Raw genomic sequence first — 25,419 nt, forward strand, 5'->3', positions numbered from 1 at the left:
CAGCAATTCACAGGCAACCCACCTGCCGTGACTCCCTGGAAAGGAACAGAGACCTGCACAGGGCGGCTGGGACAGTTTGCATCTGGGGTTCTCCTTCCCACCAGCACTGCATTCACGGATCGATAGCTCAGGAGCCAGAGTCCTGTTTATCCACAGAACGGGGGGACAGTGGGTTGAAACAGGAGGGTGAGATGTTGAGGGGCACCGTTTACCCAACTCGGAGCAAGTGCACTCTCCTCCGTTCCTCTTGGTTTAACCCCCGCTACAACCTAGGTAGGGCTCTCTAAGCCTCCCTAGGAGAGGGGAATTCTGTCTCCATGGCCCAGTGAGTCTGGCAACAAGAGCGCCCAATCAGGGCCACTTATGGAAGCGTGTGTCCCGTGGAACTTGTCTGAGACCATCCCACAAGTTGCTGAAATTCCTGACCAGTGTTCCCCTGGGCTGGATTTGACTCTGCTACTTGGAGGTGAGCGTCTCACTACCAGGCCCCGAGCTAACCAGGCTTCCCCTCTACTCTGCTGTCAACGCCCTCAGGCTGTGGGATTGCTTCTCAACAGTAGGCAGGAGAGAGGCCACAGGATGAAACTGCGATGCTCTCAAACCCCTCTCCGAGGTCTCTTGGCAGAAAACATCAAACAAGAAATAAAAAAATGAACTTTAATGTCTCAGAAATCCCTATTAGAACTGGTTTAACCGAGAAGTCATTTCTGCTGGGCAGCAGGCGGTGGAAAGGCTCAGCGTGCTGGCTGCATCCTCGTCATGAGACGCACAGATTTCAACCCCAGAGTTCTCAGAAATTCTCCAGCAGCTCCAGAATCCGCTTCTGCTCGCTCTCCCGGAATTCCTGGTTCTTCCCATCCCCGATGTTCTCTGCGTACTCTGCAGAAAAACAAAACCAAGCCCTGAGCAAGATGCCACGGCAGATAAGCCTCCCCTATTGCAGCAACACACCTGCAGAACCTAAACTTGTATCCTGGCCTGTGAACAACTCACGTCAATGCCTAATGGAGAGTTAGCCAAGGGACAGAGATGGACTCGTTTTCCTGGTGATTAAAACTTTGCATGTTAAACATCTACTGACTCCTCATTACAAGATTTGTTTTGAAAGGCTGGGGCACTAGAATAGGTGCTCCTGCTCTTCTCCCTCATTCCTTAGCACGGTGGACATCAGCAGGGAGACCAGAACTTTAGTCCCGAGTACATCCCCCAGCCTCATCATCTGGAGAGGAGACAGTTTAGGACTTGTCTCCAAGCCGCATTCAAAGCCCCCCCATTAGATCTGGATCAGAGCCAGAGGCAGTGCACCCTGCACCGTTACACATTATTACAAAACAAAAGGCAGATTTGGGGCTGAGGACAGGAGCATCTCAGTGAATCGAAGCTGTCTGCCTAGGAAGATGTTTTCCAGCCTCTCTGGCTCCTCTCATGCATCCCCTTCTTCCCAAACAAACAGAACAGCTTGTATTCAGTGTCTGAACGGCAACGCGGCAGAAGAAAGTTTGCTTTAATATTTATGTGTTCAGCATTGCTACACATTTCTGAGCTCCATCAAAGCCCTCATTATAAGAGCACTGAAAAGGCTGGGGACAGGGAGAAGCTAGTTGGTGTGGGAGCCTTCTCTCATGCACCCTCTCTGTCTCCACAAACAAAGCAGAGAGCTCTTTGCCAAGGCCTCTGGGAGAAATCCGTTTAATATTTATAAACTGCTATAGTCTCTGTGACAAGAGATGCCCGGTGCCACCGCGGTTTGCTGCTAGTGGGTCCGTCTGACTGGCATCCTGGAGACAAGGAGGTGGGGGGAGCACCTGAGGACAGAGGGCTCTCCTGCACAAAGCAGAGAACAGCCCCCCTCCCACCCCATGGTTAACAGCTCAGATCCTGTTCCAGCTGCCTGGCGCTTGCACCCAGGGCCATGCCCTCTCTCTGCTGTCAGGCTCTCGGTCACATCCCGGCCTGGGGGAGCATCGTGAGCACAGTGACGGCCCAGCCCACTCTTAACACTCCTCTCCTGGAAGAGAGGAACGCCAGGTGCTGAGGGGGGTGTGTGGGTGTGTGGGGGTGTAGGAGTTCCACATACGGGCACCGTCCCCGCAGGGAAATAAGCGGAGGTGCAAGTTCTGCCCCGAGCAGGCCATTTCGCTGGCCTTTGTGACTCCGAGTGCCTGAGCGAGGCAGCAAGTGGCCTGGCCTTTGCTCACTAGCGACGAAGGGGAACTCTGCACCCCGTCTGAGTGCTGGGAGGGACTCCATCCCAAGTGCACTGGCCGGCGGTGGAGCCGCGGGACACCACCAGGCTACTCAGCTCCTCTCACTTCAAGCAGGAACCTGTGGCCATTTTCTGAGAGCAGGAGGCACTGGCAGAGCTGGATCACGGCTCACTTAGATAGTAAGGATTTGTTTAAGGAAAAAGCGGCTGCAGCACTTGCCTCAAGCGATGTAATCGCCACGGGGCCACTACCAGCCAATCCCCTCCCGAGCCAGTGAAATCTCCCACGCGAGAACAAGTCACAGACTTTCTGGGTTTTGCCCAAAGCGCGGCACTTTTTTCTTTTTTTCTCCTAAGCATTTAGCATTGTCAGACTAAGCCTGACAACGACTTGCTGGGAAATTGTTTATTAGGTCACTAACAGCTGATGACATGAAGTGAAAAAAAAGCTGATAAAAACCCAATGAGAGTGGGTTTTAATGTATTTATTTAAAGTGTGTGTGTGTGTGTGTGTGTGTGTGAACTCCCGCCCCATCAGCGCTTACTCAGAGCTGTACGCACTGCTGCTACTGTGCAAACAGAAAGTGCCTATGATTGGCTTCTGTTTCATTAGACAAAAGAAAATACAATGGTTACAGAACAGTCAACATCAATAGGGAAATATTTCCAGGTTTATAAGAGGATATTGGAAACAGCCGAGAACATACACTGAAGGAACATGGGCCAAATTTTGCGCCGTTATAAAGCATTCGCCTTTTCTCTTTGGTTAAGCACAGAACAGGCTTTGGTTTAACTTTTAACACACATTCCTCCCTCCCAGCTATCTTCCTAGTGGGCCCATCCCTGTAGCATCTCGGTGCTTCTGATGCCTCATTCACCAATCAGGACGTCATTCTGAAACCACGGGAGGGCCCACTTGGGGGCTGGGGCAATGGCATGACAAGGGGGCAGAGGCGGGACAGACTGGCCCCTCTATGGTCAGCAATCACCAGTCCATGCTCCTCCCTGTAAGGGCCACTGCCCCTATTTAAACAATTGTTCCTTCAGTAGAGACCAGCTTAGATACCACCACCACAATGTAATACAACCCTTTTCATCAGCATGTCTCAAAGTGCTTTACAAAGGGTCATCAATTCCATTTTACAGATGGGGAAACTGAGGCATGGGCAGGGCAGTGACTCAGCAAAGTCACCCAGCAGGCCAGTGGCAGAGGCATAAACACAACCCAGGTCCCCTGCGTCCCAGTCCAGTGCTCTATCTACTAGGCCAAACTTCCATTCCAAAATCTGCTCCCTTCCAGTCCAAGTACTCCTGAAGCCCTGAAGAGAACACGAACGCTCCAGCTGTAAGTGCGGCTTGATCTTCAGGGGAACAGGCCAGGGGACTGCCTGGTCAATCTGCAGAGATTCACTTATTCCCCTGCCCACTCCTCCCCCACTGAAAACCCCCGGAGGAAAAGAGGCCTACTGCTTCACTTGCATGATAAGCAATTTGCAGCAAGCCCCAGGGACCCATCAGCTGCCAGAGAAACATGGAGAATAAGTAGGCCATAAAACCAAACTAAAAAGCAGGCACCTAATTAGTATGCAAAAATAGAAAATAAAAATGGAACAAGAGAGAAGCCCACGGAGTGGAAAGCAAGACTGCAGTGAAGGGGCGATCCCAGACTGCGCCCACCCCGAGAGTGAGCCAGACACGGGGGTGGGGGGGTGGGAGGGCTGGGGGAGGCTTCAGCAACGGCTCTATCCACAAGGGTGGTGCTGGAGTTATGCCACTTTGCAGTGCGGGATTCCTGCTCCCGCTGTGCCAAGGGCTGGAAACCCCGCCCCCCCCCCCGTCCTCCGTCACTAGCCTCTCAAGGGGGACACGCAGGGCCAGTGGGTTGGACTCCTCCCTCCACTCCCCCAGACTAAACCCGGTACTCCAACTGGCAGGCAGCTTCCCCAAGTTCATTCCTGGGGTAGCTCCTGTTATGCCAGCGGAGTGACACCAAGGATGAATTTGGCCCAAAGTGCACGACCCCTGACATCTGAACATCAGCCTGGAGCGCAGGTTGGCCCCACTATTCCGTGTGCGGCTTCTGCACCACGGCTGCCAGCCCGCAGCAGCTGGACAGTGTCCAGGGCCCCCAGCCGGAATACTCCCGAGGACCCCGGAGTCCCTAATCACCTCAATCTTTTCCCCATGGCACCAGTGCACTGCTCACTCCCTCGCCCTCCCCTCTGAACGGAACGGGGTGGGGGGAACAGCTGCTCTCTCTCTCTTCCTGTCCGCACCGACGCTGTCAGGTAGAAGGGACAGGCCAGCGGCTGTTCTTTGCTCTGGACTCAGAGCCAGGACAGCCCTGATCAATGCACCGACAGTGGCACAACTCACAGCCCCACACCACATTCGAGACATTCCCCCTCCCCTCAGAGGCAAGAGCCTCATCCCCCAGCACCCACAGATACCAACCCAGCTGCTCAGGGTCAGCCAGCCATGGCCGCACTGTACAGTAAGGAATTGCAGCCTGGGCTGTCAGGGAATTTACAGCTGTTTTAGCCGACTCTTAACGGACCAGCCACCTGGAGTGGCAAGTCAGAGGGGGAACTTCACTGCGGGTGATCATCTCTGCAGCCTGCCCCGTGTCTCTGCCCTCCTGCGCCTCAATTCAGTTGACTATTTATGTTGGAGAAGAGATGGGATGGCCTGGAGCTGGGATGGTAGAGCCCAAATAAGCACGGCTTTATTGCAAACACGACATTAAAGCTAGGACTGCAAATCACAACAGCTACATCTTAAAACTGGAGAGCGATACTTTACCGCCCTACTCCATATTAATCTGTTGCTAAGAGCAAGACTAACACGCCATGGACACGGATATGCTACAGATGGGGTGGGGCGGGGCCATGGGAACGAAAGATGAGACTCAACTAGAACTTTGCTAAGTCTGAACAAGCTCTGTCTATTCCCTTGTTCTCAGGGAGGATGGCCCTGGGCAAAGGCACATGACTGGGGTACTACAAACCAGTGAGCAAGAGAAACTCACCCTTTATGATGTGCCGAACAATTTTGATGGAGCTGCCTCTCATGTTCAAAATCTGATGGACTCTCTGACGAATCTGGTAGGGAGAGAAGAGAGGACAAACAGACATCATTCCCAGCACAGCTGCAGAGAGACCATGAATGTCTTATTTTCTTGGCAGGAATGCAGAAATCCTGAGCATTCTAAACTCCCATCTACCTTCAGAAGCCCACTTCTCTCAGTGCACAGTCAGACAAGTTTTGAAAGGCGCATCCAATGGGTTTGCAAAAGGTGTGCCCACCCCCAGCCCACAAAGCTCCATATTCGTGTGCACAAAGGACCGGGGCACATCACCTGGTTTGAGAGACCCCTAGCCAGAATCAGATACCGTGGGAATTCACAGGAGACCTAGGTGGGGCCTACATGAGACTTTTGGGAAATTGCACTACCTCCAATGGTAAGACAGGGCACCAACATTTCTACCTCTGGGACTGCTGGCCCTACTCAGTGCTGGTCTAGATGATGTGGTGCTAACAATGCTGGCATTCTTGGCCCATTAGTGCATCCATGGTTGCTACCACTGGTGCAACTGTGATGGGAGTAGATTCCTTTAAAAAAAAAAAAAAAAAAAAATTCTAGTGCAGAGAAGTTTCTGTAGGGATGAGGAGCAGTGGAAGGGATTCAGAGCCCTGCGTGTCATGGCTGGAAGCCCATGGCTGATGTGGGTGGTGTCTTTACCTGGGGGACGCTGGCATTGCAGATCTCTGCCATGATGTAACAGATGAGCTGTAGAACGAAGAGACCAGCATCTAGGCGACGGAGGTAGAATTCATCCTCCATGTCATCATCTATTATCTCCCCCCGGCGCACCATATCCTGAAGGATGGCACAAGGAGGTGTTATCAGGTGGATCAAGAGAGCTCCCTACCCCCATATTGCTATGGTACATGTAACAAAAGACTCAAAGTATCTGGCATTTTTGTAATCTCACTATAGAGGGTTTATCTGCTTTGCCGTATATTCACAGCTTTCCCCCACTAGGAAATGGAGCCTCTGACCGAACTCCTAGGATCTGATCCCTCTGCTTTCCCACACCACAAACTCTTGAACTCAGCCATTGTGTCCACCATCCTCCTCCAGGCCAAGAATCTCTGACATTTCCCCATAAAATAGGCTGTGTAAAACTAGGAAAAAAGGGGAAGATGGGTTCTTTAAACAAAAATGGTCCCAATTCCATTTCATAGGATTTTCACACTTGCAAAAATTTGCCAATACTCTTTCATTGACCATACTTTATGCATTAAAAACTGCAAGTTCTCATTTACTTTTCTTACAAAATTATAGTTCTCTTGAAAATGAATTTAATTTCACTCAATTCCATTCACTTCTGAGCAAACTTTCATCCTTTGCCTCTAAAACGTGCTCACCTGCAAATGAGCACATTTTTGTTTTTCAGTAACAAGTTTATAAGTATTTCAAAGTCAGGCTGATTTCTGATTCCATGACAAAATATGAAAAAAATCAATTTCAACTGTTTCCAGTTTTGATGTGAAAAATGTGCATAGTTCTCTCCTCAAGGTCACTTTTTAGTGAAGGGCTGCTACTAACCCTCACCAGACTCAAAGGCCTGTCTATTGGAGCGCCATGCTTCTTATGGCCACATGAACAAGACAGAACCAAGCCTAGAGGTCTACACAGTATGCGGATTCACCACCACTAAACTATTGGCTATTCCAGCTTCATTCATGCAGCAGATTCTCAGCTGGTACAAACAGTCATAGCTCCACTGGCTTTCGTGCCAGTTGCACCTGCTGAAGTTCTGCCAGATAGTCTTGGGGCATTGTAGGTACAGTGACTACAAGGGGTCAATGCAGAACAGCACATTAAGGAATGCTACCCAAAGCAGTCATTTCAGCATGATCAGTTCCCATTCAGGACAGGAAGAGCGTCTGGCATAAGAGGAGTGTGGGGTTGGTTTCTTTGGTTTTTTTTGAAGGGGCCGGAGGAGGATCCCTTGGGAACCGCTCTCATCCCCTTTTACTCCTCCCACTCGGAAAGGTTCTACAGCATGGTGACTTCCTGTCCTATAGGGAGGACCAGATAGAGCTTCCTTTCAAAGCCAGTCAGTGCCCCCTTCAGTCATCCCACTGCTTGGAACATTTTCTCCAAAGTGCTGCCGAAGGCTAACCCAGCAATAAACTCAGACAGTCCCTTCCTGGGAAAGGCCCACCAAACCCACCCCCATAGGTATGTACCCTCCATTTTCAGAGAGACCAGCTGTAACTCCTGGCACGTGTGACCTTTCACAATCTTCACAGTGGAGTTTTTTTTAGAAAATGAAGGAAGCAGCCTGTCAGGCCCTGCGAGCGCTCTGCAGCTCGGTTGATTTATTATGCAGTGGTCTGGCAGGTGGGCACAAACCAGCAGAGCAATATTTCCTCATTAGAGCCATCACCAGTGAGCACACTCTACCTGCAATGCTCAGCAAGGAGACCGTCCTGTGTGTGTGCGTGCCGCAGGCAAAGATGCACACAAGGTCACAAGTGCCACACGCTGATTTCGGCTACCAACTTTTTCTGGCTTTCTGAGCCTACCTCTGCAATACAATTACAGGCAGAGTCCCTTAGTCACCAGGAGGAGAATTAACCCTTCCCACCTCTGCAATAGAATTACAGGCAGAGTCCCTTAGTCACCAGGAGGAGAATTAACCCTTCCCACCTCTGCAACAGACTCTCACATTACAAACTGCTGAGCATAGCGTCTGCTGGAGACAAGCTGAGCTAGGACACAGACAGTGCTCAGGAGGTGTCCCTCAGCAGATGCCTCATGCATAGCCCCTCTTTAACACATCGATGGGAAGCAGAGTGTGTGTCCTGGTGAGATAACAGCAGGCCAGCACCAGTGAATCAAGCTACCAGGGCCCTACAGAATCCTGTAAGGGGGAGAGGGGGCGCTAAGCTATCCATCTCACTCCTCCCCACTGCCCAAAATACTAACAATCCTAAGGCGTCTGTCCCTGCCCTGCTCTTAAGAGTCTTCCTCCAGGACCTCCTCTGCCCTAGCTCCTTTGTCGTCTCGGGGCCCAAAGAGAGACTCCCTCCACCTTCCGGTCCTGGCTGGAGCTAACTGTGCCCACCTGTCAGGCCGGCAGAGGCCTGGTGTACACTTGGAGATACTGCCAACACCTGTCAGTTAGGAGTGTGGTTACTCCTGACGGAGATCTTTGGGCTAGACACGGCTATAACGGCAGTAATCGCTTATTTTGTCCAGGGAACAGGTATAAGCTACTCCAGCAAAAGAGCTCTTGCCAGGATAAGCGGTCTCTCCGCGAGCAGGGTTTGCCATTAGAGCTCTACTGGCAAACCCTTGCTAGCATAGACAAGAGCTTAATATTTACCCTGCATCTTAACACAGGGTTTCAGCATCTTAATCGTGTGACTCGAAACCCCAGCCCTGCTTTCCTAGGCAGGGTCCTACAGTCTGCTACCCTGTTAGTCTTCCTCTTCAGATAGTCAAGGGCTCTTCTCAGTGAGGGCTCTACATGCCTTAGACACCAAACTAGGACAACTCAACTAATGCCTCCAAAACGGGGAAGGAAGACAAATCTCCTGACCCGGCCATATGTGGGACGAAAGAAGTTAGTCCTCTCCGACGGACTCCATGTGTGAGACTCAGAAAAGGCTTTAAAGTCGACTGGGTTATCGACAACACGGGGATGCCCAAGGGGCAGAAAACCCTGGACTCTAGCAGTCCCTGGTAACTTTAATACACTCCAGCTCTCTGAAGAATGGACACAGACACAGCTGTGCAGAGTTCAAAAGCAGGATGTTGCTGCCTGTGGAAAGGCTTCTGAATGTTATGCAAGCACTGAGTTCCCTCCCACTCGAGTTCAGGAGGTTGGCACTAGGACAGGCTTCCTGGCATCTTGCAAAGAGGTCGCTGGATGCCACCAGGCCTCACAGGCCGAGCACGCTCGTGATGGATGGCGGCACTGCGGAGTGGGATGTTACAGCTCTATCTGCTGCATGTGAGTCGTCACTCACTGGCAGCCCCACAAAGGAAAAACAACTATCCTCGAGCCCAACTAAAACAAGCCTGATCGGGAGACGGGCAGGAAGGCCGACTCGTGCAACGACAAGCCCACGCAGTACGAGGAGCTCTGCGGCAGCCCCAGCAGGGACGGAGAACTTTTCAGATTTAAAGCTATGCTCCTAGGGCAGCCTTTATTCCTGAGTTCAGGGGAGATGCCCAATCTGTCCTGGGGCGAACGCTTCTTCCTGTTTCCCCTCTACACTTGCCCACCATGCCACAGGCACAAAGATCTCCAATAGCAGAACCAAAGTGGGCTCTCCTGTTTGGGGCGGGGGCAGGGAGGAGTGGCAGTTCTAGAGGGTTATAGACCGTGCTGGGGGCCCGGACACCCCGAAGTAAGCTCTTCAGGAGCTCACTGTGCCCCAGGATGTAGGGTTTTTGGGGGTGGGGAGAGCTTGTGGCTACACCACCGTGCAGCTTGCCCAGACATTTCCCCCTGTATGGCAACGGTTGCTGCAGCTCCAGGTTTACCCTGTGGCTGGAGAGCAACAGTTGCCAGTCAAATGCCTGGGATGCTCGGCGGGGGGAGGAAGGGGGACGGGGGGACTCCTGACAGCCCGCCCACAGCTCCTATTAACTTCCCGGTACACCAACTGGCTACCTGAAACGTACATAGTCTGTTAGGGATGTGCTGGCCCTTTAAATGCTCTCAAAGTTCTGTTCACAGCAGCTCCTTGTCCCCCCGTGGCCTATCGCCCGCGACAGCTCTTCATTCGTACACGGAGCACAAAGTAACGGGTGAGATTCTCAGATTGCCGGGGCTGCAGCCAGTTGTGGATTTACAGGGGTTCGACACCCCAGCCTTTACAGTCTCTTTGGGAATACCCCATTATTCACTAGGCCCTCAGCGCAGCTTTTCACAGGGGCAAGCCGCCTGGCAACGCAATGTGGGCGTTCGGACTACAGTCACATGCCTCTGCACAGCGTCCAAAGGAATTCAGATTCCTGACAGAGAGCTGGGCCTTTCAGGGGGCAACGCGGCCAGGGTGCAAGGAGGCAGAACAGGCTTTGCAGAACAAGGCAGTGTTGATCAGGCAGCTGCACTACAGCACAGGAGGGTCCAGGTTCGAATGGCAAAGCCAAGCGTAAGTCACAGTTCACCATAGCAGAGTCATCTCCCCCACTCTCACTGGGGCTCCTGGGTGTCATCAGCCTCTCAGTCACGCTCTGACCCTCAATGTGCAGCACCAACAGACTCCTGGCCACGCTCGGTTCACACCGTCAGCTTCCTCGGCTCCCAGTTCGCTGAAAGCTACTGGTCAGTGACTGGAACGTCTGTTGTCACTTCAGGACACACTATTCACCTGTGCTGATTCCAGTCCGTTCCTGATAACGTAACTGGCGCCAACCTAGACAGGCGTACATGATATTCACCTTCCCCATCCCGGAGAGAAATTAACCCCTTAACACTCAGTGGGTAGGGATACCAAGTGAGCGCGCAAACTGAGTCGCACATTGCTTATGAAGGTATTGCAAAAATTCCCATATTCTCCCATCAAGGCAACGTCATTATTTCTCTTATGTACGTTGCTACCAAGAAGAGGAGATCTGGGGAGCAGCATTCAGCTCTTTGCTTGATTGTGCAAAGAAGATGCTTGTCCCGTCCATAGACAGAACAGGCTCTGCCGCACTGACAGTGAGGCAAAATTGCTGTGTACCAGCAAATTAAGCAGATACAACTCATGAGACACATTGCAGGGAGATACGTACAGTACTAAGGTGCCGTTTATTTACAGTCTTTTTTAACCACAGCCCCCTTTAAATGTTCATCTGTCTCGCAGAACACCACCAAATAGCCACCTTTCCACTTTGTGTCTCTCTGAGCCGTCAAGCTGCTCCCTCCAACTGAGACTCAGATGCCATTTCTAATCTGCCACCAATATTCACTGAGATGCCCCTTGCTGATGGGAGAAGACAGCAAGAAGATGGGCTTCTGTGAAACTCAAATGAACTCCTCTCACACTAATGAGGGAGGACTGACAGGCCTAGAGTGTCACGTGAAGACTCAAAATCTAAAGATGACGGATCTGCTACTACCATGTAGAGAGATCACATTTCTCTGCACAGCGTGGCAAAGTGGGTCTTAGAGATGCTCCACACCCTTCTCCTCACATCTATGTCAGTTCATCTCTCTCATCCGAGGAGAGCTAGGACTGACCGTGCAGAGCAGGGTGGGAGAGAACCAGTTCAGACTGTCGCGAATGCCACTGCACCATTCTGAAGGTCTGTCTACACTTCAATGGCTGCAGCGCCTCAGTGTAGACACTAACCACACCAACAGGAGGGGTTTTCCCATCAGCACAGCTAATCCACCTCCCCGGGAGGTGGTAACTACGGAAGAATTCTTCCACTGGCCTAGCACTGTCTACACCAGGGGGTGGGGTAGGTCAGGCTCAATACACTTACGTCTTTCCGGGGTGTTGATTTTTCACCCCCCTGAGAGATGTAACAATGCTGAGGTAAGTTCCCAGTGTAAACCAGCCCTGACAAGCCTAAGAAAAGCACAGAGCTAAAAGCCAGAACATTATACATCACTTCAGGCACGGACATGAAAACTGCTGTTAGGCCTTGGATCCTACACTAATGTCGGCAGCTCATCCCCTCGTTCCCTTCACCCTGCTGTGTTGGGCAGGTTCACGCGGGGAGAGGGGAAAGGCAAGGAAGAAGGATGTCTGCCACACTCCTGAGGTGATTTCATGACAGGCACTCAGCACATCCTGTGAGTTAGGTATCCCCCAGCAACTCACGCACCATGAAATGCCTGATCCAGCCCAGAACAAAAAGAGAAGCCTGTGGGACGGAGAGCGGAGTACATGCCTGTAGGATTGGCAGGAGGAGTCAACAGAGAACTGGGTGTAAATCAGTCACCAGGAGGATCAGGAATGACCAGGATCAAGTGTAAAGATTTGCAATTTCCTCTCAAACCACAGCAGCCCAATTACACAGTGAACTGGAACAATGTCCAAAGCAAACGGAGAGAGGGGAAGACAGATAATACTACAAAACACCAAAGACCTGGCATTCCATCCCTACATCCCAGTAGGGCCTAGCTATGCTGCTGTGACCCACATGCACTAGGGGAGTCCTATAAGCTGTCTAAACTGTGATTTAAAAGTGAAACGTTAAGCTAATGCATACGTTCTAAAGCCAAGTGTAGCCAAAGCAGTATGTTTTTTAACACATACGAAGGTGGCCAAGTGAAAGCCTAGACTTTCCCCTACGGAGCCTCGTCCCCACTAGAGTTTGAGAACGTGTTAGCTAACACCACATCTTTTATCTTGTTTCAAAAAATTGTAAAGAAACAGCCTTAAGGGCCCTGGTAAATTCACTCAGAGTCCAAAAGGCGCTGGAGGCCCCATACGGTGTTACCAAAGGAGAGTGACTTGTTCCATGCAGCCTGTGTTCTTGAACAATATGCCAAAGATGCATTGAGCCTGTTTCCTGCATCCTGTCCTCTCAGTGAAAACAGACACTCTGATCTCCCAGCTTCTCTCACACACTGATTTGCCATCATGTTCCTTGAAATGGAGGATTGGGACTGACTCCTGGATGGGGTCACAGCTCCTACTGCAGGCAAAAGGGCAGGTCTACATCTAGGTCATGTGAAGGTGACAGCTGAGTGCTCAAACCTACATACAGAAAGCAACTGCACTGTCTGTGAAGTTTTCTTCATTTCTGCCTACTTGCCGAGACGTGCTTGTGCATCTGTAAACTGAGCGGCCGATCTGCAATAGCTGAAAAGCTCACTGTTTGCTACAATGCCTAGCACCTCCAGGGAACCAGTAAACATATGCAGATACAGTAAACTTGGGGAGCTAGAAATGGGAAGTGTGACAGGGCATTCAACATGACTTGTCTAAATGACCCAGCAATCCCAGTAGTAGAGCTTATAAAACTCACTTTAGTCTCTTGGCTTGTTCCTGAAGAAGCTCACAATACAGACAGCAAGACGACCAAACAACTGCGTAACTGTAGCCAGATTCTGCAATCTGCATGCCCTCCAGGGAACATAGTTACACTGCTTATACTTTACATTAACCCCCCTCATTATCTCTGGCCCTCAATTCAATTCCAGGCAATTCAAACTGAACTCAAATGCCAGACTAATACAAATCCCCATTTAAGCTATCAAAATCTGTGGACACTGCTTCACTTCTAGTTCAGTCCATCTTGTCCTTTCAAGGGTGGAATGACTTAACCGTAGCACAATTAGCATGTAATTTGTAAGTCATTATAGTGCAAAGTATCTGGTGAGAACATTTTATTGAATAAACCTGCTGAGCATAATTTTCTGTGGAACTAAAAAAAAAATATTAAACCGTTTCTTGCCTTTTTCTTCCCTTTTCAGAGCTCGCTGCGGTTACTGCTGCCTATAATTATATCTCCTTCTCGACGGAGCTAAGAGCCCAGGGGGTTCTGCACCTTCTCCTACAGAAGGGATTAAAGAGCTTGAGAGAGAACAAGAGACTTCCCTCACAAGCCAAGACTTCGATATTTTCTAGGCTTTATTTACTAGAAACTCGTCTGAAAAGCACTAAGACATACTGGTGTTGGAAAGGAAGTCCCCGGCTTCTCATGGCTGTTAGGGCGAATGCTGCTAACTCATCGCCTGATCACTTCCAATCCCGCAGCAAGTGCATAGCTCCGCCATACTGACATGAAGCCAACTCTCATACTGGGCCAAATTCTGCTCCACTAAGCCAGCCTCTGAAGCTCCCTGCATAACGTGGCTTTCATCCATCTACGGAAGGAGTAGATCGAAGTCTCACTCATCCCAGCCCAGGCAGTAATGAACCTGTTGGGGGACATGGACCTGTAGATCCAGATTCTCTGGGAACAGGGCCCTTCATTGCAGAAGATTAATTAGGAGCATGAGTGAAGCTCTGCCTAGGAAGTTACCTAGAAGGCGAAGGCCAAGAGGGCTAAGCCTCTCTAAGCATGGAATCTTAGCAAAACCTGAGGGCAGCTCCCCTCACGCCCATCACCTCGGTGAAGGCCTCGGGCACTATGTTGACCCTGAGTGGCAGAGCACAGTACTGAAGGGCCAAGCACCAATGTTAGATGGTTTGATGATTGGTGTACAGTAGGTATGTGCAGGTAGGTGTCCTGTGAGTATCAGCGTTAGGGGAGTCTCTGCTCTCTTTGCCTACTTCTACAAGACCACGCTCCCTGAGCCACTTCAGAGCCGAATGGGGCCTCCAAAACAAAGCAAGCAGACACCTCCAAGCCTTTCCCAGTTCTCACTTCTGCAGTTTTTAGTGTCCAATGCACTTGCTTTTTTCTAGGCATCCAGAGGGGAGACAACTTATTTCTGGGAACCAGAAGGAGAGCAGAAATGTATTCCATAACCCCTGTGAATAACCACTAATGCGCACTGTGCTGTGGTGACTGACCCCCTGCCTCCCTGGAAAGTGGGAGGGACACAACAGGGCCATGAACTCAGAAACTGTCTCTACTCCCCTCTGATGGGGGCATTTGATGGCAGAACCATCTTGAAATGACCAACTGAAGGAAGATGCATCTCTAACCTCTATCTACTGTCCCTCAGCACCTGGTCCAGAAGGGGAGGCAACTTTACACATAACTGGAAGTTTCCAATAGAGGGGTGAAGTCACAGTGCCCTTCGTGGGTTACTGCACGGCATGCCATACTTTTTGCCAAAATCCGCAGCCACTTTGAGCTGTCTTGTGAAGGAAAATGGCTGGACAGGACTTTCTGGGAGGGGCTGCCGGGCTTCTGCTACTCAGTTTTGGCCTTGGCAGCACAGAGACTGCACAGAGATTTAATATTACAGTAGCATCTACAGATCCCAGCCAGGATTGGGACCCATTGTGCTAGGACCTGTAGGACAAACTTATTAATGTAATAGATTCCATACAGCGTAAGGCCAGAAGGGACCATTAAGTCTGATCTGTGTAATACAGGCCAGTCAGTTTCACCCAGACTCCCTAAGCTGAGCCCAATGACTTCAGTTAGACTAACGCATTGCAGTCCTCAAAAGACTAAACTTGTGTCCACATATAGAGAACAGGAGGGACCGAGGTGCCACCAAGGCCTGAGGTCCCTACCCTGGCAGGGAATTGTTTAGGTGAGATGCCCACAGGAACCTAACAGGCAAACCACACTCACCGCTGCAAAGGAACCCAGTGTCCCAGCCAGCGTGACCAGGGCAGGAGGGGAGAAGATTCCTTTCCCACCTCAGATCTGGTGACCAGTTTGAGCTCAAGCAGGTAAGCAAGACACACAAGCCAGGCATCAAAGAAAGGATTCTCTGTATACCTCAGAGAACTGGTCCATGCTGTCCTAAGCCCCATCTCCAACTTTGGCCAATCTTTGATGCTTCTGAAGAAAGTGAAAAAAAACCCAGAATGCATCAAGGCCATCGTGCATACGGGAGTGGATTCTGTCCTGAGCCCCAGTATGAGATTTGGTTATAGTCATAGTCTTAAAGCAGAGCTGCAAGGCTTATGAGCATGTTCAGGACAATGCAGGCATTCCTGTTCTCCCCATGGCCCATGAAGCACAGGGATAAACAGGAGGATTCATAGAGTCACAAAATCCCAGGCCGAAGGGACCACCATGACCACCCAGCCTGACCCCCTGCTCACATACGCCATAAAACTTTCCCTAGAAGTTTACAGTATAAAATGTTGGAAAGATCTCTCATCTTGGGGACCTGGCCGCTGCCCAGAGGAGCTTACAATACAGCTTTCAGACCAATTGTTTTAGCATTAATGTGAGTGCTGCAGTTAGGACACCTCCTGAGCCTCTTCCCTGGTGCCCACCATGGTGGAGCAAAAAAGGACATTGCTTCCAATGGGACCTGCCTCTATGAGGGAAAGAGGAAATTGGAGCTGCTGAGAGCATGCAGAGGGTGCTAAAAATCTGTTAGGTACTTAGAACATCAGAACGGCCAGACCAAAGGTCCATCTAGCCCAGTATCCTGTCTTCTGACAGTGGCCAGTGCCAGGTTCCCCAGAGGGAATGAACAGAACAGGGAATCCTCAAGTGATCCATCCCCCTTCTATGGCCCCCATCACCACAGGATCTGAGCAAGTCACAATCTTTAATGGATTTAACTTCACAGCACCCGTGGGAGGCAAGACAGAGCTATTCTCCCCACGACACAGAGGAGAACAGAAGCCCAGAGAGATTGAACAACTTGCCCGGGGACACACATGATGTGTGTGGCAGAGCAAAATTTGGACCCTGGTATCCCACAGCCCAGACTAGCGCGCTAATCACTGGACCATCCCTCAGCTGGTCACTGATTGGCTCTGCTGCTGCCTGCCAGCCTTGACGAGGTGCAAACCGGCGCCCCTGGATGCAGACACACCCCTTCTGCACAGGGAGGAACTGCAGCGTAACTGAATACCTGTAAAGGCCTTGGCGATGCTCAGATGGAAGGTGCTGCAGAAGGCTGAAGGACATGGGGGACATTTCTGCTCTCTCCCAAACATCGCTAGAGCTAGGGGAAGCAGGGTAACAGGGAGCCATTTATTCGAGCCATTCCAAACGACGGGCAGCTGGCATAGGGGAGTGGTGAGAACACTGCAGGGAGGGTGCTGCCTTTCTAGCTGCACTTCGCTAACGGAGGATCTGAGCTGCAAGGGGGTCCCCTTTTCCCATGCCCCTAAAGCAGGTAAGTCAGGCAGCAAAGAGAGCTGGGCACAGCACACGTGGAACAGATCTGTCACAAATGTGCTGAGCTCGGTGAATGCACAGGGCTTCCTAATGCCACTCATCTCTAAGTAGGAGAGGCCCAGAGCTGGAACAGCAGGGGGTGGGGCAAACCTCAAAGGTGAAATATTTCTATCTTTGGCAGGGTCAATTCAGCCCCTCATCGTTACCATATAAATGAAGCGAGTCCTGCGCAGTTTAACTACAGGTGCTGTCTGCTCTCCATGGACGCTGAGGAACCCTGGCACTGTCTGTAAGGGAAAGGTCCCCACCCAAGTATCCTGGGCCCCAAGTGCCCCTCTCCCTTCATACCACGTGCTGGCTGGCAGCTGCCCGAGGGCTAACGGGATTCTGCAGGCGTAATAGTCATTAAATGCTTTGAGATCCTTCTGGATGAAAGATGCTCTATAAATAGCAAATGGAGCTAGTGAGGGGAGGGAGGAGGAAGAGGGCTCTAAGCAGCAGCTGCCCACACTCTGCTAGGGGCCAGACAGTGCCCTTAGCCCTGCTCTTCGAGCTCTGAACCCCACCCACCAACACTGAAATGTACAGAATCAATCACTTCTTGCTGCGTTTGAACGGGAGCAATGGCGGGGACGGAAGGGAAAACGCGGTTTTGCTGCAGGCTGCTGTTCATTTGGGAAGCTGCAGCTGTCCATTTGGAGCCTGAATGCTGGCCGTGGATGTGACTCAATGCATCACTCACCCCGGTGCCTTTCTGAGCAGCCACGAAGCCGCTGAGCTCGAATGCCCTCCGAGCGTTTGCCAGCGCCCAGCGAACGGCCTTTGCATTGAGGAGACAGATGTTTGTCAGAGACTGGTGGGGGGTTTGCAGCCTGCGGCACGCAGAGTCAGCTCATGTGCTGGGGAGAGCCACAGCCATGATTACTCTCCGTCAGTGCTAATCAATTTCACACCCTCTTCAGTGCGGATACCGATAATCTTGTGGGAAGTGGGCCAAACTCACTAACAGCGCCACAAGCTGCTTCCCGACTCCAACCGCTCGTCGTCTCTTTCAGAAAAGTCTGTTTCAGCTTCAGTATTTCCAAGAAAATACGACATGGTACCAAAGTTCATGTCATTCAGAACGATCCACTGTAGGTATCTGGCGCAAACACCAGTCTTTGGCTACAGCCCCATCTCATCTGGATAGATGCTCCCTCACAGCTGATCAAGACTCTAAAGAGGCAGGAAGGAGGCCTTGACTATTACCATGTAACTGTCACACTGCATGTCACTAACTCCCCCCCATCTGCCAGCCCCAGTAACGTTTCAGACTAGTAAAAGTGAATGCAAAGGAATCACTGTACAGTGTGTGTGTACACATATATACACACACACAAATAAATTAACCCAAATATGTTAATCCAAAACACTTTACACCTAGCCCCTGTGCATGGTGGAAGCACAGCCAAGCTAGTTACACGTGTGTTGAAATGAAGCTGTTGCTACCAGGTCCTGCTATCAGCTTCCCTAGCCAGCGAGGACAAGGATTTTCACCAGAGAACTTTGCTAGACAACTATGCTGCAGAGTGACCGACCTAACCCAGTAGGCTGAAGCATGATTTTACAATATGGTTCTAACCTTGTTTCTCAGACAAAAATACCGTTCCCCCCCGCTCAATGCAGTCATGCTGGGGCCTTGCTAGCAGTAGCGGTGTGAGAACCATGAGGATGCCTGTCTGGAGAAGGCTAATGAGGCAGGACAGAGAAGTGCTGTGTTACAGAGCTGGAAGCAAACGAAAAACAACGGTGGAGCTGTAGTTGAGCAGGAAAAGGGGACTGCCATTTGAACGGTGTTGTGACAGGCAGACAGTTAGAAGTTAGAGGGTAAGAGGAAGGAAGGGAAGGCCGGGCACATTTTAGAGACAGGGCTAATCTAAAGCAGATATGGAACTTTTAAAAATACGGTAAAAACCAAAGAAAGTGAGTCCAGGGACAGAGCTTGTGGTAAATGAAGACCCCTCAGAGGAAACCACGGCGAGCCGCAAAGCGCAAGTTTCAGCACACAGCACTGGCTTGGTTGAGGCAGGAATTCGTTGCAAATGTAGTCCCAGAAAGCCCAGCAGGCAGAACGCCCTGAGCTCTCTCATTACCTGCCCAGTACAAGGGATAGGGTCTGTGGGCGTGACGCGAAGCAGCCCAGGAGGCACCAGCACAGGTGCTTGTCCTTGGAGTGGTGAATTGTGTTGCCAGAGCTCGGGGATTCACTGTGCTCTAGCTGGAATTCACCAATTTGGCTGCTGAGCAACTATAGACAGGAACATCTGCTTCTTACACAGAGATTCACGTCTTCCTTGCCCAACAGCAGCGTGCCAGCCAACCCCTGTGTACAACCTTGTCCCAGAGGATACCCACCCCGCCAGAAGAAACTCCTCGGCAGGCAAGCAGGCATTCAGCTGTTTGCAAGAGGGTGGGTAGAAGGCAGCCAAGTCAAAAACGTGCCATGTGCAGGACATTAAAAAAAGACCTCCCTGGCTGAGGGCTCAGAGTGGGAGGAAGAAGAGGTGTTAGAGACACGGGCTGGCAACACAAGGAAGAGATACATACATGCTTTTCTCCTTCTATCTTCTTGTCAGCCACCTGCATTGCATCCAAGTATTTAAAATGCAGTTCCATCAGCCTATCAACCTGTGAGGGCAGGAGAGACACAGACCTAAGCGAGAGAAAGGCCCACTCCACTCAGTAGTCAGCCCTTCCTACTCCACTGTTCGTCCTCCCAGAAATCCCACAAAGCAGCTTGCAGCTCTGCCACTCCCAGGAGAGACACGGGAAGGAGCGAGAGCGGGAAGGGGCCAATGCTGGACAGGTGAGTGCTTTGGATTGAAATGCCAGTGATCTCTACACCTTATCACAACGGGATCCAATCAGCTCCCACTAGAAGGTGGGCAACCAGGCCATGAGCTCAGCCCACTCCTCTGATCTGTGGCCCTCCACTTTCCCCAGATCCCTACATGCAGCAGGTGTAATAGGCCAGGGAAGACACAGCCATGGGATGCCAGGTTGTGGGTTTTTACTTATTATTATGCGCTATGCAGGTTCCAGGGCAGCTGAGGAGGTGGTATCTGCTACTCAGCTTCCCGAGTTCATCAGTCACCTCCCTGGACTCGAGAGAGATGACTGATGAAGCCTGGGAAGCTGGGTAGCAGATACCGGCTGCTCGGCCACCCTGGAACCTGCATAGCGCATATAAAAAGCTCAGCGTTCTGCCGCTGGGTGGCTGGGAGGTCTCGGGAAGGGAGGCACGCTGCCTTTCCCATTCTTGGCTCAGGCCAGCCCGGTTGGCGTGGCTGGGACTGTTTGGGCCGGCGCAGCTGGGGCTGGCCCTGGGTTCCTCCGGCAGTGGAGGGTTGGGAGAGGGCCTGGGGCTTCTCTGGCTGTGGGAGGGTTGGGGTGGAGGGCTCAGGGCCACAGCCACGGCAGGGCGCGCGTAGGGCCTCAGTGCGGAAGGGGCGGGGCTGGGGGCTAGCCTCCCCAAAGAGGGGGTCCACCCGCCGCCCATGTGTGGCCGTCTGTCCAGCCAGGCTGCGACCACTCAGACCGCTGTTACACATTAGAGGCTAAGGCTGCCCTCTCTGTTGTACTGGATTAAGCAATTGAACAAGGCCTTTCAATAAGAGAGACTTTCCGGAGTTGGGAGAACCAGTTATGGGGAAGGCATGTGAACATCACGTTGAGGGTTTATGGGTGTGTTCTGCACAGAGGGACCACGATAATCCTTAAGGGCGGGGTGGACTGTGCACCGAGGCAGTACTGGGAATTCTCAGATGCTTGGTGGGGATTCTTGCTCACATGCTCAGGCTCACACCGATGACCATTTTCAGAGTCAGAAGGAATCTTTCCCCAGATTAGACTGACAAGGACCTTGGTTGTGTTGGGCGTGGGTCACTTGCTGGGATCAGCTGGGTATATCTTGCTGGGCCTTGGACGTTCGTGCACCTTCCTATTGTCCCCCTGGGGCACACAACAGTTTGGTCTCCTGAGGCCTGGAATGCTTTAGTCTAATCAAGGTTACTGGGATCAATACAGGGGGAACTGGGGGGGTTTCAGTGGCTGTGGAATGCAGGAAGTCAGAGCAGATGACCTGATGGTTTGAAAAAGTTGCTTCTTTGCAGATGGGTACCCATCAGCTGGTGGTACTTCTGGGACAATTCCATGCCCAAACGCCACTCCTGCTAAGGATGAAGCACTCCGTGGAAGGGGCGAGGGATACAAGTGCAGAATGTAAGAGCACTAGCCCATGTACTGGCCAGCAGCTAGCACAAGTAACTAACATATTCCCAAGTCTCACTGCTACTGGTAGGGTTTGGTTTTTTTTCCACCCCTGGAGATACAGCAACTTAGACCCATTTTTCAGGCTGGCCCATGGCCACTGAAATGCTGGCACCTTGCCAATTCTAAGCATCTTCCCCTGCCCTCTACTCCAACAGCGGGAGCACCGTTGGACATCCAGCGCACTAACCTTCTCGCTGTCGTTCTCCGTGAATTTATTCAGCAGCCGCGTTCTCTGCTGCCCTCTCAGATTCCGCAGCAGGGAGGCCAGGATGGAACAGACATGCTCTGGTGGTGAAGAGAGAGAGTTGCACACAGGTCAGGAATATATCAGATCATTTCCTCTCTGGGACAAGGTGTAAAAGAGGCACACTTTCAGTTCCAGCTGCAGGGGTTTCCTGTCCATCACATGGGTGATCTGGGGTGTGGTTATAAAAGAATGGGGAAGCTGTTGCAAGAATGGGTCTCTAGGTGTCTTGTCTCTTCTCCCAGCTAGCTGAAAGCTGAAAAAACCTCTAGGCTTGTATCAAATTTTGTGTTACTTTGGGTACGTCTTCACTACCCGCTGTATCGGCAGGTAGCAATCGATTTATCCGGGATCGATATATCGCGTCTCGTTAAGACGCGATATATCGATCCCCGAACGCGTCGACTCCGGAACTCCACCAGAACGAGTGGCGGTAGCGCAGTCGACGGTGGAGCCGCAGCCGTCGATCCCACGCTGTGTGGACCCCCAGGTAATTCGATCCAAGATACTTCGACTTCAGCTACGTTATTCACGTAGCTGAAGTTGCGTATCTTGGATCGATTCCCCCACCCCAGTGTAGACCAGCCCTTTGAACCTGTTTTGGAATCTTCTTGCTGTTAATTGCAGCCCTGAAAAAAAGGGACATTATAAAATACAGCCCAAACCTAGTTCCGTTTAACTCCCCTGGCTGAGGTCTCTCTCAGCAGCATTCACTCTCCTTCTGGCACTTCCTATCCTAGCTAACGGGATGGCGTTGCTGCTTCTTTCACGGCTAACAGCCATACTGGACCCAAACCAGGCTCCATTCAACAGAAGCTGGCACTGGCAGCTGAGTGACCCTTATGTTACCAAGCAGGGAGCAGTTGTTAGAACAGCATAGCTCAAGGAAGGTAGAAGAACGCCAAAATACAGCTCCTACAGAGATTTAATTGGCATTAGCTAGAGCAAAACCTTCAAACAAACCTCTTATTTACAGAAAATCCTGTGTTCGGAATACAAATTCAGCACAACACACAAGGAAATAATGAACAAATAAATCTGCTCTACAGCCTTCTAGATTCCATTTAGGGGTCAAAATTTTCACAGCCCAACCCTGGAACAGAATAAAATATTAACTGTGCAAAAACACAAGAGGCAACCCAAGTTCATGTTCAACCCCACTAAATTTCAGAGTCTGAAGGGCAACTGAACTAAGCACCTCAAATTTGTCCGGATTCTTTTCTTGTGTGTGGCAGGTCACAGCTTCAAGGTGTTCTCTTTATGAATAGCTATGCCGATGTCCCACAACAAGATGCTGTTCTCCAAAGCCACAGGAAGAACAGGGTTTTCAGTGAGGGGAGAGAGCATGGCAAGCATCACATCACTTCCTTCAGAAGCTCTTCCCTGTCAAACGTTACAGCAGAATCTCCTCTCTAGATCCTTGCTAACAAGACATGGCAGCAGTCTCACTCCCAGGGTCTGATTCTGCAAAGCACTGGGCACCTTCCATGGGAGTTCAGGTCACTCAGCATCTCACAGGAAGGGAAAGCTCTGTTCTAGGCCTCTTTGCTTTTAGGGTGTGTTGTGGCTCTCTAATGCTGGTTTTCAAGGCTTCCCAGGAGCTACATTAAGTAGAAAAGGAAGACTCCCTGCTGGCCTTAGAAGGAACACCCATACACAGCCCCAACCTCGCTCGAGGCAGTATCTGGTCTCACACAGGGCCTGGTTTTCAGCCTGATCTTAACTGGACTTCCCTCTTTGTGCCCACAGTTTACTTCATGTGGGTGTCTAACTACTTGGTATGTACCTGCCTGAAAGACAGGTTGTGCTTGCATATGTCCCGGGGGCTGGACTAGATGACCTCTAGAGGTCCCTTCCAGTCCTACAATTCTGTGATAGAATCTAGGTTTTTAAATGTATTCCAAATAAAATGTGAATTAAACATCTCCATTCCTTTCTAGCCAAATTCTCCAATTGTAACGCTTTCCTCGGCTCCTCTATCTTGCCCATCCTTCATTTTGCCCATTAAGACATTGACAATGGCAGACTGCTGTGCTGACAGAGCCTGGATTCACATTTATTTTGGGGCACAAAGGTGGGTGGAAGAGGAGAGACAGAGATTCATGAGGCTGTGAAAACAATAGCAGTGAGGTATACACTGCATTGACTTACATGCCCTGCATCACCCCACTAAAGGCATGGTCATTGCAGGCGGTGCAAAGCATTTGCAGAGTTTGTGCCAATGTCAGATATGGGGCAGTGCACCAAAGGGCCACATTTAAATAAGGGCAGATAAAAGCAAGCACAAAGCCACAGAGAAAATGACAGCCTTCACCTTCTCTCCCTCACTGAATCATTTGTTATCGCTTCCTGCCTTCCAGTATGCATTAAGTACAGACCTCAGGTTTTATACATTTCAATGTATTCTGAACTAGAACTTCTCAATGATGTCTTTGCTTTAATGCTGCTGATTAAGATTGATGAGAAATAGTGGCCGTAAAAATCTCCTCCACTGCCTCGCTGACGGGAGGGGGGAGAGGGGTGTCAAGGTTTGTTATTTTCACAGAAGAAAATGCAATATACAGAGAAGAGGGATCATCTTCTCATTGCCATCAAACCAGATTAACATGCATTTCCACAATTCTGCCTAGCCTGCAGCCAAGAGAAGCCTCGCTCAATTGCGCTGGTGTACAAAGAACAAACGACATTTATCTGTTTGCATGGCACTTTCAAATAAACTGACAGTTCATCTTTTCATTAAAAGGCTGCAGTCACCTAAGTAATCAGTGTGCCATGCCCCAATTTGGGGTCTGCCCCTTTGCACCACAGGTTATCTGCGTGCCACATAAGGGCAGCAAAACAACCACAAAAAACTAGATACACACAGTTTCATTTGCTACTAATAAATGTCGCTTTCTCAGGAACAGATTTCTGCTGGAGGTGGTGTCAGTTTTTCACGCACCAAGGAGATGGGGAGAGCTGCTGGCAGGAAGAGCAGAGGAGATAACAGGTTTATCTGGTGGCCGGCACCATTCAGCTGCTCCGTCATTTAGACAGGATAAAATGGAGGTGAAGGATGGCCATGGATACATCAGGCAGCCTGTGTGAATGCAGGCTCACGGCAGAGGGGCTTTCAGGATAGCAAGAGGCAACTACACCACACACACACCCCATATCAAATGAGTTGTCCATGTAAAAAAAAAGGATGACAAAAAACCCCAAATGCTACTGAGCCCATTTGTCCTTAAAATGAGGAGGACGGCGTTCAAAAAAGTTGTAAACGTCCTAGCGGCTGGCTTAGAAGCAAGCCAGTGTTTCCGACGTGCCAGAGTTCACCTGCTCTGTGTCGGAGAGAGGAGGCTATGAGGGGGCTGCCAGTGGAGTAAGAAGTTGCTTCACTCCCTGTTGTCCCGGGACAGCCTGATCTTTTCTAATATGAGGACCCCCCGCCCCCCAATCCTGCTCCCATGTACCAGTCTCACTCTCTCCTGTGCATCACCCCCCTCTTTAGGATTTGCAGTCAGTAATTGAACATCGAGTCACTGATACGCCCTAGGGTCTGTCTACCTAGCTTCACAGATGGAGAGGCCAGAAGGGACTAGTAGGATTTTTTTGTCCAACCTCCTCCACAGCACAGAGGACTTCACCCAGTGATTTCTGCATCCGGCCCCTTATTTCTGGATGAGCTAGAGTACGTCTTTTAGAGACACATCCAGTCTGGATTTAAAGACTGTAAATGACAGACTCCACCACATCCCTTCATAGCTGGTCAATGGTTAGTTCCCGTCACTATTAAAAATGTGATTTCCAGTTTGAATTTTTCGACTTTCAATTTCCGGTCGCTGGATCTTGTTGCTTTTGTCTGCTAGATTTAAGAGCCCTCTGTTCTAAGCCCTCTCTTGTGTAGGGTGCTTACACACACAGACCAGGTCACCTGTT

At 50.7% G+C, this 25,419-nt stretch overlaps 1 protein-coding gene across 2 annotated transcripts in view; it reads right to left on the reverse strand.

The window, feature by feature from the left end:
• Positions 1 to 643: 643 nt before the first annotated feature.
• Positions 644 to 25,419, reverse strand: part of CTNNBL1 (catenin beta like 1) — a 93,900-nt gene continuing 69,124 nt past the window's right edge. The window contains exons 12-16 of one of the 2 annotated variants that reach the window (XM_065566362.1): positions 21,445 to 21,542; positions 19,533 to 19,613; positions 5,949 to 6,086; positions 5,235 to 5,307; positions 644 to 879 (exon numbers count right to left, since the gene is read on the reverse strand). In XM_065566362.1, the coding sequence (XP_065422434.1) occupies positions 791 to 879; positions 5,235 to 5,307; positions 5,949 to 6,086; positions 19,533 to 19,613; positions 21,445 to 21,542 (479 nt within the window). In that variant the 3' untranslated portion in view covers positions 644 to 790. The remainder of the gene's footprint in view (positions 880 to 5,234; positions 5,308 to 5,948; positions 6,087 to 19,532; positions 19,614 to 21,444; positions 21,543 to 25,419) is intronic. The other variant, XM_065566363.1, reaches the window with a different exon arrangement.

Source organism: Chrysemys picta, chromosome 13, assembly GCF_011386835.1.
Source record: "Chrysemys picta bellii isolate R12L10 chromosome 13, ASM1138683v2, whole genome shotgun sequence".
NCBI lineage: Eukaryota > Metazoa > Chordata > Testudines > Emydidae > Chrysemys > Chrysemys picta.